This window comes from Marmota flaviventris, chromosome 11 (genome assembly GCF_047511675.1).
Source record: "Marmota flaviventris isolate mMarFla1 chromosome 11, mMarFla1.hap1, whole genome shotgun sequence".
Lineage (NCBI taxonomy): Eukaryota > Metazoa > Chordata > Mammalia > Rodentia > Sciuridae > Marmota > Marmota flaviventris.
This window is the reverse complement of record NC_092508.1, coordinates 91,595,721-91,613,928: the sequence shown is the minus strand read 5'-3', so window position 1 is coordinate 91,613,928 and position 18,208 is coordinate 91,595,721. Positions and strand designations below refer to the sequence as shown.

The 18,208-nt window shown below is 35.5% G+C and overlaps 1 protein-coding gene across 1 annotated transcript in view; it reads left to right on the top strand.

The window, feature by feature from the left end:
• The window catches only part of Thsd7b (thrombospondin type 1 domain containing 7B), a 705,560-nt gene that overhangs the window by 644,989 nt on the left and 42,363 nt on the right, over positions 1-18,208 (top strand). The window contains exons 17-18 of the mRNA XM_027936850.2: positions 14,096-14,237; positions 16,246-16,361. Of these exons, the coding sequence (XP_027792651.2) occupies positions 14,096-14,237; positions 16,246-16,361 (258 nt within the window). The remainder of the gene's footprint in view (positions 1-14,095; positions 14,238-16,245; positions 16,362-18,208) is intronic.

Sequence of the window (18,208 nt, the reverse complement as noted above, 5' to 3'; positions counted from 1 at the left end):
AAGAAAGGAAGCATTTGTATTTTTTGTTTTGTGTTGTTATTTTTGTGGTACTGAGGATCAAACCCAGGGCCTTGTGCATTCTAGGCAAGCATTCTACCACTGAGCTACATTGTCAGCCCAAGAGAACTTATATTCATTGGCACATTTCCCAACCCCTGAGAGGACCAGAGAAGTTCTTCAGGAAGAGAATAGTTGCCTGGAAAACTAAGAGATTAATAAGTGTTAGTTAGACAAAATGGAGTAGAGGTTGAAAGAGAAAAGAGGGGGAAAAAAAAGTAGGAATCCAGAGTGGCAGTGTAACCAGAAAGAATGGACCAGATCAGAGTTCATGCAGGACCTCTATGTTGTCAGCCTCATGGGCACAACTGAATATCACTTTTCCCAGGAGCAGGTCAGGTGGCTCTCACCAACCAAGGTTGATATTCTTCTGAGAGGGAAGGGACCCAAAATTCTGTGGTGGGGCAGCATAGGTAACGGCAAAGATATTCTAGATGCATTGTTTGGCCCATTTCTGTTGGTTTATGGTGGGGCATGGAAATGGAGGAGACACAAACATTAAAACAAAAATGCTACTCAAAGTGTTCCCTTCATCTTTCTATACCAGGAAAGAGTCCTAGTACTCCCACACTGATGGAAGAGGCCAACATTTTTGTCCTGGGATTCTCATTTGAGATAGCACTCTGGATCCCCTCACAGGCCAGGTGACTTAATGTGACTTATTGAATACTTTGATTTGACTTTCTATTTGGTCCTTGAATGACTGGAGCTTAGAGTGAAGGAAAAGAAATAAGGATAAGATGGGCAAGAGAATGAGGAGGAGGAAAGGAGAGAGAGGGAAAGTGACTGAGATAGAAATTAAGGGTGTTGTTTACCCTGAGTTCAAATAGCAATTTCTACATAAGGATCCTCTAGGTGGACTATGGAGAATTATCAGTGTATGCTTCATTTATGTTCATCAATGTCTGTGTTCTGGTGCCATTTATACAGCTCTCAGTGAAAAGAAAATCTTCCCAAATAAACTCAAAATATACATAAAATTTGTACATCAAGATTTTAAGTTTACTACATATACTTTCCCTCTCTCTGCCTCCCTATCTGCCTCCCCACGATGGATATGTGTGTGTATGTGTGTGTGTATATATATATGTGTGTGTGTGTGTGTGTGTGTAATATGTGTATATAGACATATACACATGCACGCTATTATTTTTTCTGAACCATTTGTGTATTGCAAGCATTATCCCTTTTGCTCTTTAATGTTGATAATGTATCATGTACTCCTATGTACAGGAATATTCTCTGCTAATTACAGCAGAGTTAAGACAGTCAAGGAACATACCATTGTTACAATGCTTAAAATTAACCTGTAGGCCATATTTTTATGTTCTCAATGCCCTTAATAATGTCTAATCCAGTAATTGTAGTTTTTGATTTTAGAATCTAAACCTTATTGCATTTAATAATCATGGATCTATAATCTCTTCACTTTTTCTTTCTCTTTCAGAAAAAAGAATGGCTTTTTTTTTTTAAGAATACAGACCAGTATTTTGTCCGATTGCTAGATCATCTGCCTGATTTCATTGCCTTGCTCCAACAGTAATATAAATAGGAGACAACCTTGAATTCTGTGGTTAGATGTGTCATGTGTCACTCAGATATTCAAAGGCCTGTGATTTGATTGTGAATATGTACCTTCACAGCTCCTTCGTGTCATAAAATGCCGGTGGGAATGTCCTTATCCATTATAAAATTTTGCCTCAAACATCTTACCTAAGCCAAACCCTACTGATATTTATGGACTATGCTAACTTCCTCTTAACCGCATGCTAGTAAACCTTTACAAGGAATGTTATATCATCTTGATGATATCATAGCTTCTGTACCTGCTCTTGTCAGTCCTATTATATGGAGACATGTATCTGGCACTCCTTCTTCCAATTAGTTCTCTAAGTATGACAAGTCAGACTCCTAGATGGGGTGCATCTTTTATGAGCTGTGGGTTTCTCAGCAAGCCTCTATTCATTGTCCTATATTTAGCTTGTCTCTCCTATTCTGGAATCTGTTTGATGTAGCTATTTGGTTAGCTTATAAACTGTGCTTCCTTGTTTCTAGTCTTTCTCTGCTATATCCTCAATTACCATGAACATGCTAAACACTTTCCAGGATACAGTGGTAGTAGCAGTTACAATAATTTCTGTCCTGACACAAGACTTGGGTGAACTGATTTGCCCATTGTGTGTACCTCAACAGAGTGGTACCATGACAAGTGCAAGAATTGAAAATACTTAGGAACAAATTAACCCTCCCTGATTTAAATCCTGGTTTGAGTACCTTGTATAAAGATTTTATATTCTTTGAGCTTCAATTTTACTATCTGCAAAAACAGAGATAGACCGGATTGTAGGATTTGTAGGAATCCTCAAATCTAAGGTAAAATATATGAAAAGATAGTGCATTCCAGTAGGAACCAGGAATCTAAATCTCTGGTCTTCCTGATTGATTAGTTTCTTTCACTTTACTATTTTTAATTTCTGATCAGTTTTGCCATAATATCATAATAAATATACTTTTGTGCTACAATTTTACCTGTGTAAAAGTCATAATAAGCATGTATGGCACTTGCAAAATCTGAAACTCCCAGGAACTTAGAATACTTATATCCATCCAGACTTCTCTTGGAGAACTTGAGTTGTTACTCACTAGCATATTGTCTTTTGAAATCTATTTATTGAGTATCTCTTACAGGCATGAGTTTATTACAGGCCTTAAAAATATCAATAATCAATAAGATCAAATCCTGACCCTTGTGGAGCCTATGTTATAGTGGAGGGGAGAGAGGACTAAAAATAAACAAAATATACAAAAAAGCGCATTGATTTAATATATAGCATAAAAAGTGTGATAAATGATTTGGAAATAGCAATGTATTGAGGACAAGGAGCATCCTGGAGAGGTAGTTGATAGTGTTATAATAGCACAGTGGATGAAGATTTCTTGTAGGTGAGCATTTGAGCAATAGTTGAAGGAAGTAAAGGACACATTATAGGAGGAAGAACACTGCAGGCAGAGGGAAGAGCAAGAATGAAAGCCTGAGGCAAGGGAATGCTTGGAGTTCTCCAAGAACAGCTAGGAGGCCAGTGGTGAATGGGGGAGACGACATTAATAGATGAATTAATAACCGTGAGCATTCAGAGGTAGGACTGGGCCAGGTGGTTATAGGATTTTGAAGGCCTAGATTAGGTCTTGGTTTTCACTCTAGTAAGTTTGGAAATAGTTAAAGGTATGAAAGAGAGGAGTTAACTGATCTGACTTAAATTATTTTTAAAAGATCATTCAAACTATTCTGTAGAATGGGAAACACAGGATTTATTATGAGGTTATTGTTATAATCTTAGTAAAATTCAACAACAACTTTGTCCAAGGGAGGGATGGTGCATGTGGTGAGAAGTAGATGGGTCATGCCCTTTACTTTGATTTAAAGATGAAAAGATTTGCTCAGGGTCTGGTAGAAAGGGGTGAGAAAAATAAAGAAGTCGATGATGACTACAAAATTTTTGACTCATACCTCTGGATCTTTGGAGTTTCCATTAACAAAGATGAGAAAGATGAGGATGCTGGAAAGGGGGAAATTGAGATTTTGTTATTGTACATATAAAGTTCAAACACAGTGGTTTGGGGGGCAGTAGTTTTCAGACTATGGTGTTCATTAGAATTACCTGGAGGACTCATTAAAACATGGATTGCTGAATCTAAACACTGGGGTTGATTTTTGTTTTAGTTTGTTTTATTTTTGTCTTTCCCCAAATTTTTAATTTAGTGGATTTGGGAAATCTGGGAAGGGGGCCCATGAATTGGTGTTTCTAACAAATTCCCAAGAGACGTCAATGCTGTGGGTATTGGGACAGCCCTTGGAGAAGGAATATACCAGTACTGACAGTGTTTATAGAAGACAATGTTGAGGTAAAGAAGGACAGGTCATTAGAAGAGAGGAGTTAAACAGAGATACTGGAAGGTTTCTGTGTCTTAACTGCCGGAGGACTCATGTAGTTCCCCTTTCTTCAGATTTGTGGCCAATACGATGTCTGTTGGCTCAGGCCTAAGTGGTAGACCACAACTTTTGAGTTTTAAACTACACTTCATATTCCATAAAAGGGAACACAGATGATTCTTGACTTATAATGTGGTTATATAAATTGAATATATCATAAACTGAATTTGTGTTTAGAGACTGGGAGAGTACTTCAGTGGTATAGCATGAGCTTAGTATCCACGAGGACCTGGGTTCAATCCCACCATTGAAGAAAAAGAAAATGCATTTAGTATATGCTGAACACCATAGATCAACAACACTGCACACCATGAAATATCCATCAGTGTTCCTTGTGATTTTGAGGACTGACTGGGAGCTGGGGCTCACTACCACTGCCTAGCATTACCAGACAGTATTGTACGACACATTGCTAGCCTACAAAAATATCAAAATTCAAAACTCTAAGTACAGTTTCTACTAAATTCATATCACTTTTGCACCATTGTAAAGTTGAAAAGTCATAAGTCAAAACACATTCCATCAGAGACCATCTGTATCCTAAATAGTCAATTTATAGTTGAATCAACTACCCTCATTTGCAATCCCTTCTAATTAACCCCAATTGGTCTTGTCAGGGTGTACATATACCCACCTCTTATGAGAAGGGTACACCTAGAAATTAATCTATCTTACAAGTTTACACCTAATAACTGTATTTGCGCTTTCAGCCCCAGGTAGTTGAAAATACATGTGAGTTTTGTAGGTACAAAGTTAATTCAGTAATTGTTTTATCCTGAAATTAACCCTGGTATTTAAAGCAGAAATTAGTTTCTATGCTATTAGAGAAATACTCTGGAGAGAAAAATAGAGTGATTATCATTCACTTTAAAAAATCCATAGCTTATACTTATCAAACAAAAACCAGACCAATCTGTGTAATAAAAACACAGTTTTGATACACAGGCAAATACACAAAATCATATAGCTATGCATTTCGTTTGTAGCTCTTTTCTTCTCATATCTGATTTAAAGGTAAAGTAATAATTATAAAACTGTGATGATGGTCTTATAATAAATAAAGATGCAATTTGTATAAACAAAAAAGAGTTTTTAAACAATGATCATGATAATCTATTTAATGTGAAATTCTTTTGATACAGATTTTTAATTAGATTAGATGGACTATAAATATTTTGGACCATAGAGAAATACATTTTTTATTATAACAGAGCATATACCTTGTTGTTTACTTATGTGTATATAGGAATGCATATATATATGTGTATGTATATATATATATATATATATATATATATATATATATACACACACACACACACACACACATATTAAATAAAAGTTCTATTAAATAAATTTGAATATGTGATACACATTTTCTATATTATGCCTTATTAGTATTTAAATTGCTAATTTTGACCCAATAATTGAGAATCAAGATGGCATAGTTACAAACATGGAGTTATAAGAATTACAGGGTTGGGATCTAGGCTCCTCTAGAGCTGCATGATCTTAAGGAAATTACTTAACCTCTGTGTCCTCAGTAAAATGGGGTTAATAATATATGTAGTTCATAAGACAGTTATACGGATGAAATGAATTAATTTAAAGGACTTAGAACAGTGGCTGGCACATAGTAAACACTATGAAAGTATTAGCTATTAATACTGGTTTTACAACCCACTGATGTATAATGACTTCAGTTTTAAAAAACACTTCTTTGAATGACTAACATCACTTGCCTGCCACCTTACTTTTCAATACATACGAAATTAGTAAATTAAACTTAACTTTTTCTGAGCCAAATTCAATAAGTACTTTTCTTTTGAAGGGAGGATGAAATAGCTCTATTTTTTTTTAAAAAACTTTAATATGTTCTTTTAAAATATAATTGTATGTCTTTTGGGGAAACAAGGTATGATCTCTTGAAAATCCAGACGATAAAAGAAAAATCCTCCCAGAGATGATGTTTTATTCATTGGCTTGGTGCCGTGCATTTAATGTGTTCTCCAATACTGTTTGTTTAAAGTGAATGGAAACCTTAACAGAAGAGTTTTCAAGGAGACCAAGGGATTCACATAGATAATAAATTAATAATTTTATAATTCACAAAGAATTTCTCATTCCTTTATGTGTAAATCTGTAACCCAAGTTGTGGTGCATAGAATACTAAGTTGATAAATAAAAGTTTGAGAGTCTTGGAGAGCCATGATGCACAGTGTAGCTGTTGTAGCTAATTTGTAAAAACAACCCCAAACTGTAATAGTTCAAATGCAATATAACGGTATCAACTGGCCATGAAACAGTCCTTAGTGTTTTTTCAGATGTGGAAAGGATAATGTCTGCTCCATGCAATCATTCTAGGGCCCAGGAGGTTGGCGCATCTACCATCTTCCGGCTTGGCTTCTGATAATCACTATTCCAGCTCCCTCAAGAGGGAGAAAACATGGAAGATGACATGTGGATTTTAGGATGAAGAGTATAGATGTCACACATGGCCCTCACTTACTGTGATTATCAACTCATTTATTACCTAGTCATATCCAACTGCAAGGAAAGCTGGGATATTTGGTCCGGCCCTGTGCCCAGGAAGAAACGAGGAAGAGGGGAAAAAGTTTAATGAGCAAAAACAGACTGTACCAAGCATGTAGATTTCTACTGTAAAAATCTTTACTTAACACCATTTATTTGACTGTTTCCTAAGTATATTTGACCAAGACCCTTGTTTTTTTCTCTTGTTACCTATCAAAGCACTGTAGAAAACAAGACACTTTGGTAAAGCCTGTGGTCAGAGGACCATTAACTCCCATAATAAAAACAAGCTTAACTTTTCAAAGGTTCATAAGAGGAAGATTTTATTTAATTAAAAAAATGTTGATTATAACACAAATACAGAAAACCACATAAAGCAAATAGATAGTTAAATCTTGTGTAACAACCACCTAGAAGGTAAAATCTTCCTGTTGCCCTAGAGTAGCTTCACAGTTTCTTGTAATTATAAACTCTTCTCTCAGAAGTAAATGCTGTAGTGATTTCTACAATAATCTCTTACTTATAGATCTGTGGTCTGAGTGGCTTAAACAGTTGAGGTTAATTCTGCCTCTCTTCAAATCTCTTTTAATCTAGTTTTCTTCTCACTTCTCTCCCACCACATCCTGATAATTTATTGGTAAGGAAAATAAGTCACCTGTCCTATGAAAATTTCCAGCCGGTCTACATAGTGAGGTTTAGCGTGTTCTGCTATTCTTGAATTTCCTGTAAATTGGTTGCTGGCTATAGAGGCTTCCTCAGTCTTTGGCTAGACTCCTTCATAGAAGGTATGCTCTACCATGAAGCACATAATGTATGGTTATTGCTTTTTGTGAGCGTAACTTTCATTAATGGACAATATGTAGCATCTTTATAGTTTGGAAATACAAAACAACAACATTTCAATTCTGTTATCCTTCCTCATTTATTTGTGAAACTACTTCTTTTTTTATTTGTTTAGATTCAGATGGGATATAATTTTTCATTTTTCTGAGTGTACAGGTTGCAGAATTACAGTGGTCATGCAGTCACATATATACCCACAGCAATAATAATGTCTATTTTATTCTGCTGTCCTTCCATTCCCCCCCTTCCTCTCCCCTCCCCTCCCATCACTTCTCTGTACCCAATCTAATGTGACCCACTTCTTTTTTTTTTCCTCACATCATCATACCTGAATTCTGTATGACAAAGGGGGTCTCCTTCCCTCTTCCATGCAATTCCCCTTCTTCCTCCGTTTCCCTCCCACCTCTCTTCCCTATCTAGAGGTAATTTTCTTCTTATGCTCTTCCTCCCTACCCCATTTTGAGTGACCTCCCTTATATCAGAGAAGACATTCGGCATTTGTGGGGTTTTTTTGGAAATTTTGCCCCAACCACTACTTAATTATCAGATGATACATTTTGTATAAAGAAGGTAAGAAAAAAATACATAGCCTTAAATACCCTATTTAAGATGATTTTAGTCGCTTTCACTACAAGTGCTCTGTGTCATTTTAAAAAATATAGATTTTTAAACACATTTTTATCTTCTTTAGTTATCATCCATACTAACACTTAAGCTGTCGTAGTGGAAGTATTTTTAAATGTGTTCTATAAACATTTAAATACACATTGTGGTGGTCTTTGTTCACTTTCTCGCTATATGACGTGGCAAGATGTTTTAGGTTCATCTTGGACATATCTTTTGTCAGACTTGGAATCAGCTATTTCTCTAAAAATTCCTGCCTTATTTTACGGGAATGGCTCTTCAGTGCCACAGTAAGTGCTCTAAGGAGCTAGGGATAATCACATTCATTTTTATTCCATATTAACAGGAAAGCATTCTCAGAATAATCATACCTACACTACCAGCAATATAATACTTAAAAACATTAACAATTTTTATATAAGCACTCCTAATTCTTTTCCATTTATATTTTATCTATGTCTTCAGTGCATCCAGCTTTTAAATAAGTTCTGCATAGGAACCTGGCTTCTTACCAGTCTGTAAACTGATGTCCTTCTAGCCAGCCATATGGATGTAGAAAACTCAGTTTCCAGTAAATCACAAAGTACTCGTGGAAACAATTTTGAGTTCTTGCATGCTCTTAAGTTTATAGTCTTTATAATTGAAAGTTAGCTTTGCTGTCTGTAAAACTCTTGGATCAATTTTTCTTTGTGTATCTTTATTATATTTCCGCATTTTTCTGACATACAGTTTTCCTGTCAAAATATGAGAATATGATTTTATTTCCTTTATAAACCATCTGGTATTCTTGCCTAGGCATTCAAAGTTTTTTATTTTTTCTTCTGTAAAGCACAATAATTATACTAGGATATGTTTCAGTATTGGGGATTCTGATATGCTCTTTCAATAGGCAGTTTCAAATTTTTTCTTTGCTTTTATTGGAATGGTTTCTTGAATCTTTTTTTATTAAATTCTGTGGTCTTGCTTTTGTTTTCTTTTCATGAAATCTTATTATATGCATGTGGCATCTGTTTTGCCTCAGTATCTATCTGGCAGGTTTTCTCAAATTCTTGTAGACTCTTTTTTCATATTTCTTACTTCAATTTTTTTTCATTTTACACTTTGTTTATCTAAAGACTTTTTTATTATAGTTCTCATTTCTGAAAATGATTTATCATTCTAATGTTTTACTGAGGTCTTTCATCTGAGTTTTTCTAATTCTTATTTGTGTTCATATTTTTATATTTTGTGTCACATTCTAAGGGTTTTAGTTCCTTTTTGGAATGATAGTTTTCATCTTGTTTTGCATGCTTGTCTTTCTGGTGTACTTTCTTCCTGCCCTTTATTCTCTTTTTTTTCCTTATAATACCCTTCTGTGACATTTGAATTTGTTCTCTTTCTTCACTTCTCACTCTGGGAAATCAGTTTTTTTGTGAACTTTTAGAAGGGGCTGTTCATAAACAAAGCAGCTTGCTTTCTGAGATTTGCTGGTTCCTTTTCCTTCCCCACCTTCTTACTGATCTATTCTTTGCTTCATTACTAATATCTCGCTTTTGCTCAGTTTGGAAATTCTTGCCCTATTTCACTTTAGTGGAGGGGTAGGGGAGGGGCGTGGATTATCCAAAAAGGGAGTTTTGGCTTGTTAATGTGAAGAGTTGTATTGGATCTGAGCTATATGGACTGTCAAGAGCTCTTCAGGGACCCTCTCTCTCCTCTGCTTTTGTTCAGAATCCTCCAACTCTCACGTTCTGGTGGTCATTCATCTATCAGTTGCCCCTTTTGTTTTCTCCCGTCAGATGCTGGTATCAACAGGTCCAGTAGCTCTGCTCATTGGTCTCCACCTTCCTTTGAGGGTTTGTGGGGATGACTTCTCACTTAATTCTACTGAGCATAGTGTCTATTTCTTCTTTTATTTTTTACTTCATTCTGCTATTGCACTGTGATGTGCAAAGAATGTTTTCACATCTGTAACCATCTTCCCAGAGTCTCTGACATTTTTTTAAACAGATTTTTCTTACTCCTATGACTTTTTAGAATCAGGATTTAATTCATTTTTTTTTTAATCTTTCAAAACTTTATTTCCTTGTGAACTTTCTACCTCATTTTCCATATTAAAAAACAAAATGAAAAAACCAAAGCTAAAGTTCATAGAGTATGTATCCATTTTTGCCTTATGAAAGCTTTTAGAAACAGCAAAACTGTTTGACAGTAGGGCTAACTGGCGAAATGAGGGGGAAACTTTCTCAGAATTATCAGATGAACCCCATTACAAAATGAAAAGTGTTGGCTTTCAGTATCTGATGGGATCTGGCAAGGCCAGGCCTTGGAGTCATGCTCATCTCCAGATGAGAAATCTGCAGAGTAACTTAAATTCCCAAGTGCCAGGATTTATCACAGGTTCTATTAAACTGCGATTATTAATAGTTCAGTGATAGAAAGATATCAAATTATACCTCCTTGTTTGGATTTACTTAAAATGTTTTATCTAAATTATTATCTTTTTAAGTGGGAAATAAAAACTTATTCATTGATAGGTCTTAAAATTTGATTATTATTCTGAGAAATACCCCCTAGATTATGTGAAATGTATGGAAGTTTGAGGAAACAGTCTACTCTTTTTATCCGATACACAGACTTTTGGAAACCTTTACATTCAGGCAATATGATCATAATCTAGTGTTTAATATGTGTCTTCTAATGGCAGTTTACACAAATGTCAAATTTCCTGGGATTAACTAAATTATGCTACATCAAAGTATTTATTATTTGCATTCTCTGTGCCAGACATGATACAAGACTTCTTTATAAAAGAAAATTAAGACATGGAATCTCTGAAGGACCCACAGGAAGGGTTTTTGTGTGATGAACACACATCAGTATGTACTAGAATTAGAGCAGAAAGGCTTACTAGATGAAGTGATTCTATCTGTTATGGATCTGAGGAAGCCAGGGGAGGTCCACAGATGGGACATCTAACTTTATTTTGATGGATGGATTCAGTATTTGGGATGGTAAGAAAGTAGCCTTGCGGCTAGAGAGAACAAAGGTATGAATGTCATCGGGAAGAAATGAACTTTAAGATAAACCCTGTTTACAAAGGTAATAAGTTAGAAAATCTAGTTTCATAAAGGGTTTATGTACTGGAAACAAACTCATTTTTTTCTTGGTCACCTTCTATTCTACCAAATGAATTTTAACTGCATATCCTTTATCTTTATAATGAAACTAGTTCAAAGTTGGCTTTGGGTTAGTTCCTACATTGTTTTCTCACTTCTGTACTTAGGAAGTTGACAGTATCTACGTGCGTGCGCGCGCACACACACACACACACACACACACACACACATATATACACACACTAGAAAAAGAGATATAGGTGTGGGTTTGAGGAGTTTTGATCCCATGAAGAAGCCATTAAGATATAACTTCCTTTGTCCTTGTCCCTACACTTGTGGACAATTTAGTATTTTGTGAACTTCCTATGCATAGCTAATAGAAAGAAATGAGGAGAAACAGTAATCAGCCACTTGTAACCAGTACCAGAACAATATTTACAAAATGGAGTATGAAACTTCTCCTAAGGTGAGATTGTCTCATATTTATGGATTCCAGGGACCTCACACTTCCTTCTATTGCTTCTATGGATAAAGATTAGCTTCAGTATTGGTTTTTAATAATTCCTATAAAATTGATTTCTAATAATTATCAAAGATTACATGATATGAATGTTAGGTTAGGTTGGGTTAAGCCCAAGAAGATATTTTAAAGCCATGTTTAGCAAACTTGGAGACAGAATGAGATCTGAGGAAGGAAATTCTTAAATGTTATCAAATTACACCTATCATCACCCCCTTTTCTCACGTAGGTTTTTTTTGTTGTTGTTGTTTGCTTTTCTTTTTGGTACTAGGGATTGAACCCAGGGGAACTAAACCACTGAGCCCCATCCCCAGTCCTTTTCACTTTGAATTTCAAGACAGAGTCTCACTAAGTTGCTTAGGGCCTTGCTAAATTGCTGAGGCTGACCTTGAACCTGTGATCTACCTGCCTCAGCCTCCTGAGCTGCTGGGATTACAAGTGTGTACCACCACACCCAGCTCCCACATAGGTTTAGTAGTTATGTGGGTTATAGTACATAAGTGCATTGTTCAAAATTACATAGCCTAAAATTCCAATTTCAGAGCATTTCAGACTTTGGATTTTCAGATCAGGAAGCTTCTGCCTGCAAATATTAGAAAATATGAAAAACACTGAATTCTGAAACATTTCAGGTCTCAAGTCTTTTGGATAAGGGTTGTATTTTATTTTCTCTTTTATTTGGTAGCTTAACTAACCAGGTACATAAATCCTTACATATGTATACTTGTTCTAAACATTAATTAATTATTTTCTAAGAGAAATGCTGCAGAGCACTGATCAGAAGTTATCTACAGAGATACCTTCATTTTCTTCTATTGGATAATGATTTAAGTTATTATTTCTCCTCATGATAGCAAACATTCGAATTAGTTAATAAAATAGAAATAAACTATTGGTAAACACATAATATAGGATTCCTGTGCAGATAATTAAGAATAATTGTTTTGCTCTTTTTGATAATCTAGAAAAAATTTGATATGATTAAATGTAAAATTACAAGTAATAACAGATTATTCAAGTTTGAAGTCAGCTGGATACTAAATGTGTTTCAATGGTCCAAACTTTTATGATTAGAATAAAAATTTGTGGCCTTATTTTTTCCATATTTCATTGTAATTCAACAATGTAAATCACTTTGACTCATAGCCATGATCAGTGTATGGGTTGTGTTCTTACTATAGTATCTGAAAAGGTAAAAGGAAAAAAAAAAATAAAAACTACTATATACTAAAAATCGAAATGGTGCTTTGGTAATCAAAATTTAATGACTTTGATATCTCCTGACTGTAGGTATCTTTAAATTTTTGTTTTCTGGAAATGTGTTGGGAATATAGTTAATGATATTTACTGAAAAACCGCTATGCATTATTTATATTGAGATTTTAGTGAGGGGCAAGAAAAGTAGAAGCCATCATTCATTATTCCCTAAATAATTTGTAAAGAAATGAAGGATCAGGGTAATAAAGAAATGAAGAATGAAATATAAGGATAGGTTTGGCATATATGTTTGTGAATGTATATGTGTTTAGAAGCAAATCTATAGAAAACTCCCTGAACATGAACAGAAGTTTGCACAAAGAGGAAAAGAAGAATTTGACAATAATAAAGAGAAGACTATGAAATAAGTAAGCCTGGAGCAGTGTTCTGACAAAGGTGGAGGGTAGGGTTTGGAAGAACATGGAAAGATTATTCTAGTAGAAGAAGCTTAAAGGGGCTACTGTGGGTAGACCAGTTGGATATGATGTGGCTCAAGAGCAATATGTGAGCTGTGGTTATAGGAGAACATGTGGACCCACGTGTATTGTGAGATGTTCGCATCTTTGGAGCTCACAGGCATGCATTCATTTTGTGGAAAGGGCAAAAGTATGCAAAGGCTCATGCTGTGAATCAAGAGGGCCTCCCCCCACACACACAAAAAAAGTTTGGTTATATTGTCTGTATTGATTCATAATTATTTCTCTATACTTGTTCTGGGATATTAAAAATGATTTTCTCATTAAAGTTCTCTGTGTACTGATTTCTATTGGACTAGACTATCTAAGGTCACAGAGGCAGTGTCTTCCTTTTTTCATTCATTTAAACATTAAAAATGTATTGATTTCTTATTTTGTGGCAGACTATTTCAGAGTACAGAGTGAATTTGTAATGATGAAAATAGTCTCCATGTTTTTAATTATACATGGTAGAGAGAAATGTAGCATTCAAGACAACACCAAAAAAAGAAAAGAAAAAGAAAAAAAGAGAGAGTTGTCTCATGAAAAACAAAATAGAATTTACAGTGTATCAGAATGATATTGTCTCCAAATACTGTATTTGTCACTCTCAACCGTCTTTTCTCTGTAGTTGTTATGTATGTGCCTACTTGTTTACATACAATCATGTATCATTTATGAACTACCCTTGGGCCTAATTGATGCTGTTTGATTTTCATAGTCATGTGATCCACACACAATGCAGAGAAGAACTCGCCATCTTCTGAGGCCCTCACTGAGCTCAAGGACTTGTGCTGAAGACTCTCAGGTGCGACCCTGCCTCCTTAATGAAAATTGCTTCCAGTTCCAGTACAATCTAACAGGTATAGTTGAAATCCATGATCTTGCTCTTTTCTCTGAACATTGGCTGTGGAAGAATGTGTTTTCCTTCTTGGTGCCAAGGAGAAAGAGTAGAATATGTGACCGTGACGCATGAAAGGCCCAATAACATGATGCATGTTATTACCTATGTTTCTTCATAAAATGAAATGCCTGTTTCTCGCATGTAGATCCAGAAAGGCCACCTGGAATCTTCAAAGTAAAAAAAAAAATGCTTAGAAAAACTTGTCAGCATTTGAAAATAAGGTTGAAGTAAGCCATTATATACTGAAACAACAAAAATAAATAGCAAAGGACTTATTTCCATTGAGAGAAGGGTATAATCATACTATCAGAGAGTTTGGCTTTTATTATTTCAGAAATTCAAGATTAATATACTTTCTCCATATGTCTCAAAAAAGATGAACAAGCCCTAAGTGGTCAGGGATGTTTGGAAAGTAGTGAGAATCTCAACCTAGTTATTCAGCTACTGCTTGGGGTTTTCCTGGGTACCACAGTGCTCAGTGTCTAAAAACCAAAGCACTACTATAGCTACATTGATCTGCTACCTACCATTCTCTGCAGCAGCAAATGTACAAAATCACCACAAAATGTGGAACCATGTTAAGTCTCAGCATCAAATTCATTACTGAGGACCACACTGCCATATGCCTGCAGAGGCATAGTAATCTCCTTTCCTGAAAAAATATTCCCTGCAGTGGCCACATTGACTCAGCTGAGATTCCTGATATAGGAAACCCCACAGTAAATGCTGTGAAGCTGTCTGGTTGTTTTTATGGGTGAAATATGACGTGGTGGCTTTTTCTTTTCTTTTCTTTTTTTTTTTTTAGATCCTTGGTTTTTATAGTAGTTTTTCAGAAATACAGCAAAATTTGCTTTATGGGAGAAGCATATATTTTTATAACTGTCTTTACTATATCTGAGTTTGCTAATCCTATTAAACTCTTAGTCATTTACCAGATATGGACCATCTCCTTCAAGAGATTCTATTGGTGTGGTCAAGGATCTTCTTTTCTAAATAATTACAGAGTAATTTATTTTTTATTTCTTATTGTCTAGTTTGAAATATGACTATTCAAATTTGTAAAACCTTCTCTAATGGTAGAATAATTTGAAAAACTTAAAGAGTTTCTGTTTATCTTTCCTTTTTTTTTCTTTCTGGGACATCTCTCTTGTCTACACTGTATCAAATGTACAAAATAGTTGGTGATTAAATTTGTTCTTTGGAAGCATTTTCAAGTTGACATCAAAGACTGATGTCTTTGTCCATTCTGGCTGCTCTAACAAAGTGCCATAGACTGAATAGCTTATAAACAATAGAAATTTATTTTTCATAGTTCTGGGGACTTGGAATTCCAAGATGATGGTCTTAAAGATTTGATGTCTTGATGTTGAGAGCCCTTACTCATAAATGGTGCCTTCTGGCTCTCTCACACAGTAGAAGGCACACACAAGCTCCCTAGGACCTCTTTTACAAAGAAATTAACCCCATTCGTGAGCTTTCAATCCTCATTACCAAATCACCTTCCAAAGGTTCTGCTTTCTGCTTCTGTCACCGTGGGGTTTGGGTTTCCGTGGGGCTGACATAAACATTCAGGCTGTGGAAACTGTCATCATTTCTGGGTTATTTTGCCTCTGGATTATCCCAGTGTAGTTGGTCCCAAGCTCATTCTCTTTCACCATCCGGGTTAGTGTTTTTCTCTTCCACTACAACCAGTGTGAGATGATATCTAACAAACCATTTGTCTCTCTGCCTCTGGAAGGCAAACTTAGGAAAGTAACCCGTGTTCATTTATTTAGTCTTTTTGTGTCTATGTTCATTTGTTTAACTATAAAATAATTGCACAATGCTTTCCAAAGTCACCTGAGAGTGGTTTTAGGATTATGTGTGCCCTTAGCCTTCTCCACCAGTGCAGATAATGAAAGATTGGTTGCATTGTTCTCACATGGCCATACTTTTGAAACTCAGTGTGGGTGATCCTATGCCTATAGAGTGGAGCACATGCCAGCTGAGTGAAAATGCTTCCTGCGGTCAAGGTGTCAGGACCCGCCTGCTGAGCTGTGTGCGCAGTGACGGCAAGCCGGTCAGCATGGACCAGTGTGAACAGGTAACTTATTTATACTGGGATCACACACCTGGTGCTTTCTTTTTCTTAATATTGGTCTACATCCCTTATGATGTTTGCTATAGAAGACAGACTCTGATCTGTTCTTAGCTTAGATTCAGTTACAGTGAAAGGTACGAGAAAGTACAATTAGACCTCACTAATTAGGACTTGTTAAAAATTATGCAGAATGGTCATTTTGGTAGTGGGGAAGTGGTGTGTGTGTGTGTGTGTGTGTGTGTGTGTGTATGTGTGTAACCTCTAAGAACACCTAGCTTAACTCTACTTGCTTGCCAACAAGCTGTTCACATTGGTGACTTTATCATTTTTATAAGAGTGGGATGGGAAGGCAGTTAATTTGTATATGTGATACATACTGTCCCCTGAATGTAAAATGGACATTGACACTTGCTGTTAGAACACTTTGCTACTTTAATTAGCAAATGATTGTTGGATAAATGGCATAATTGTACTTTTCTTTTCAATCTACATAAAATGCCTTCCTGTCAAGTTTCAAGTTAGAGAGTTCTGAATTTTTAAATTTTATTGCTCCTTTTTTCCTGTGACAAACTATATGGAATTTGGAAGATAGCTGTATTCAGGCCAGTGCCAAAGAAATTGGCATTTCCTTCCCAATATATAAATAAAAAGTACAATAGGGTCAGTTTAATACAAATAAAGATGTTATCACATTATAAGAATCACTGGAGCAATTTTCAGAATAAATTGAAAACAGGGGGCCAGTGAACTAAAATTGCCACAGAAACTTCTGTAACAAACTGGCAACATAAAAATTGGTCCTGTTTCTCCTAACAGGTGAAGTAAATTCATGGAAATTAAAATAAAACACAACCAAGTTCCTTGACTATCCTGACTTAACCCTAAACGCTATCACATCACATTCTCTATGCCAACAGCACGGTCATTGACCAGCACACCATCCTGGACCAGACCACCTGAAATTGGATGCCTCACCCACTGAAATTATGGACTGTTTAGTACAATGTAGAGTGCTACCTGTCAAGTGTCAGTGATTTAACATTTTGTTTTATTTAATTTGCCTCTTAAGCTGTTTGCCTCAGAAAGAAATCACCCATCTACATTAATTTCAAATACAAATTTAGTATATATAATAAATCTTTGGAAACTAAGAAAGATAAACTATTCATTAATAGAAAATCATTTTTATCTTCCAAATAGCAAATATCCAACAAATATTTAAAGAATATCAGTTTAAAAAGGTCCCAAATCATTACCCTAACTGGACTTATCTATAGTTTACAAATGAATCATGGATCCCTTTGTGGTAATTTTTATTGTACACCCTTGACAAATCATCATCATGCTATAATAATCAACTTTATAAAATTATTATAATGATTTTAGCTTGGTGTGGATATATTACTAATACTTAACCTGTGTCAAATGTCAAAGTTTTTCTAATTAAGCACACGATGTATGATTGAACAGCACGTTATTCCATTATTCTTTCCATGTTTCTTAAGTGATTTATTCTTTCACTAAGACCCCTTCTACATTGGTCACTAGAAACCATGTATATTTTGATTGTATGCTGATTTCACAGAGGACAAGAAGAAAATAAATGGTACCACCAATTTGTCCCAAAGTTAGCACTATGATGGGTTTATTAGCCTGTGGAGTCCAGATGGGTTATTTATTCCTATTTTATGTATATTTTTTAGTATTGGCAGCTATTAGTTTTAAGCTCTTTATGTACTTTTGGACCATTCCAGGGTGCCTGCATTTAGCATTGAGATGTCCTCCTGGTTCCTTGCTGACTAAGCAACAGGAAGACTCCTGTGTCTTGTGACCTTCTGATTTCCCAGCAC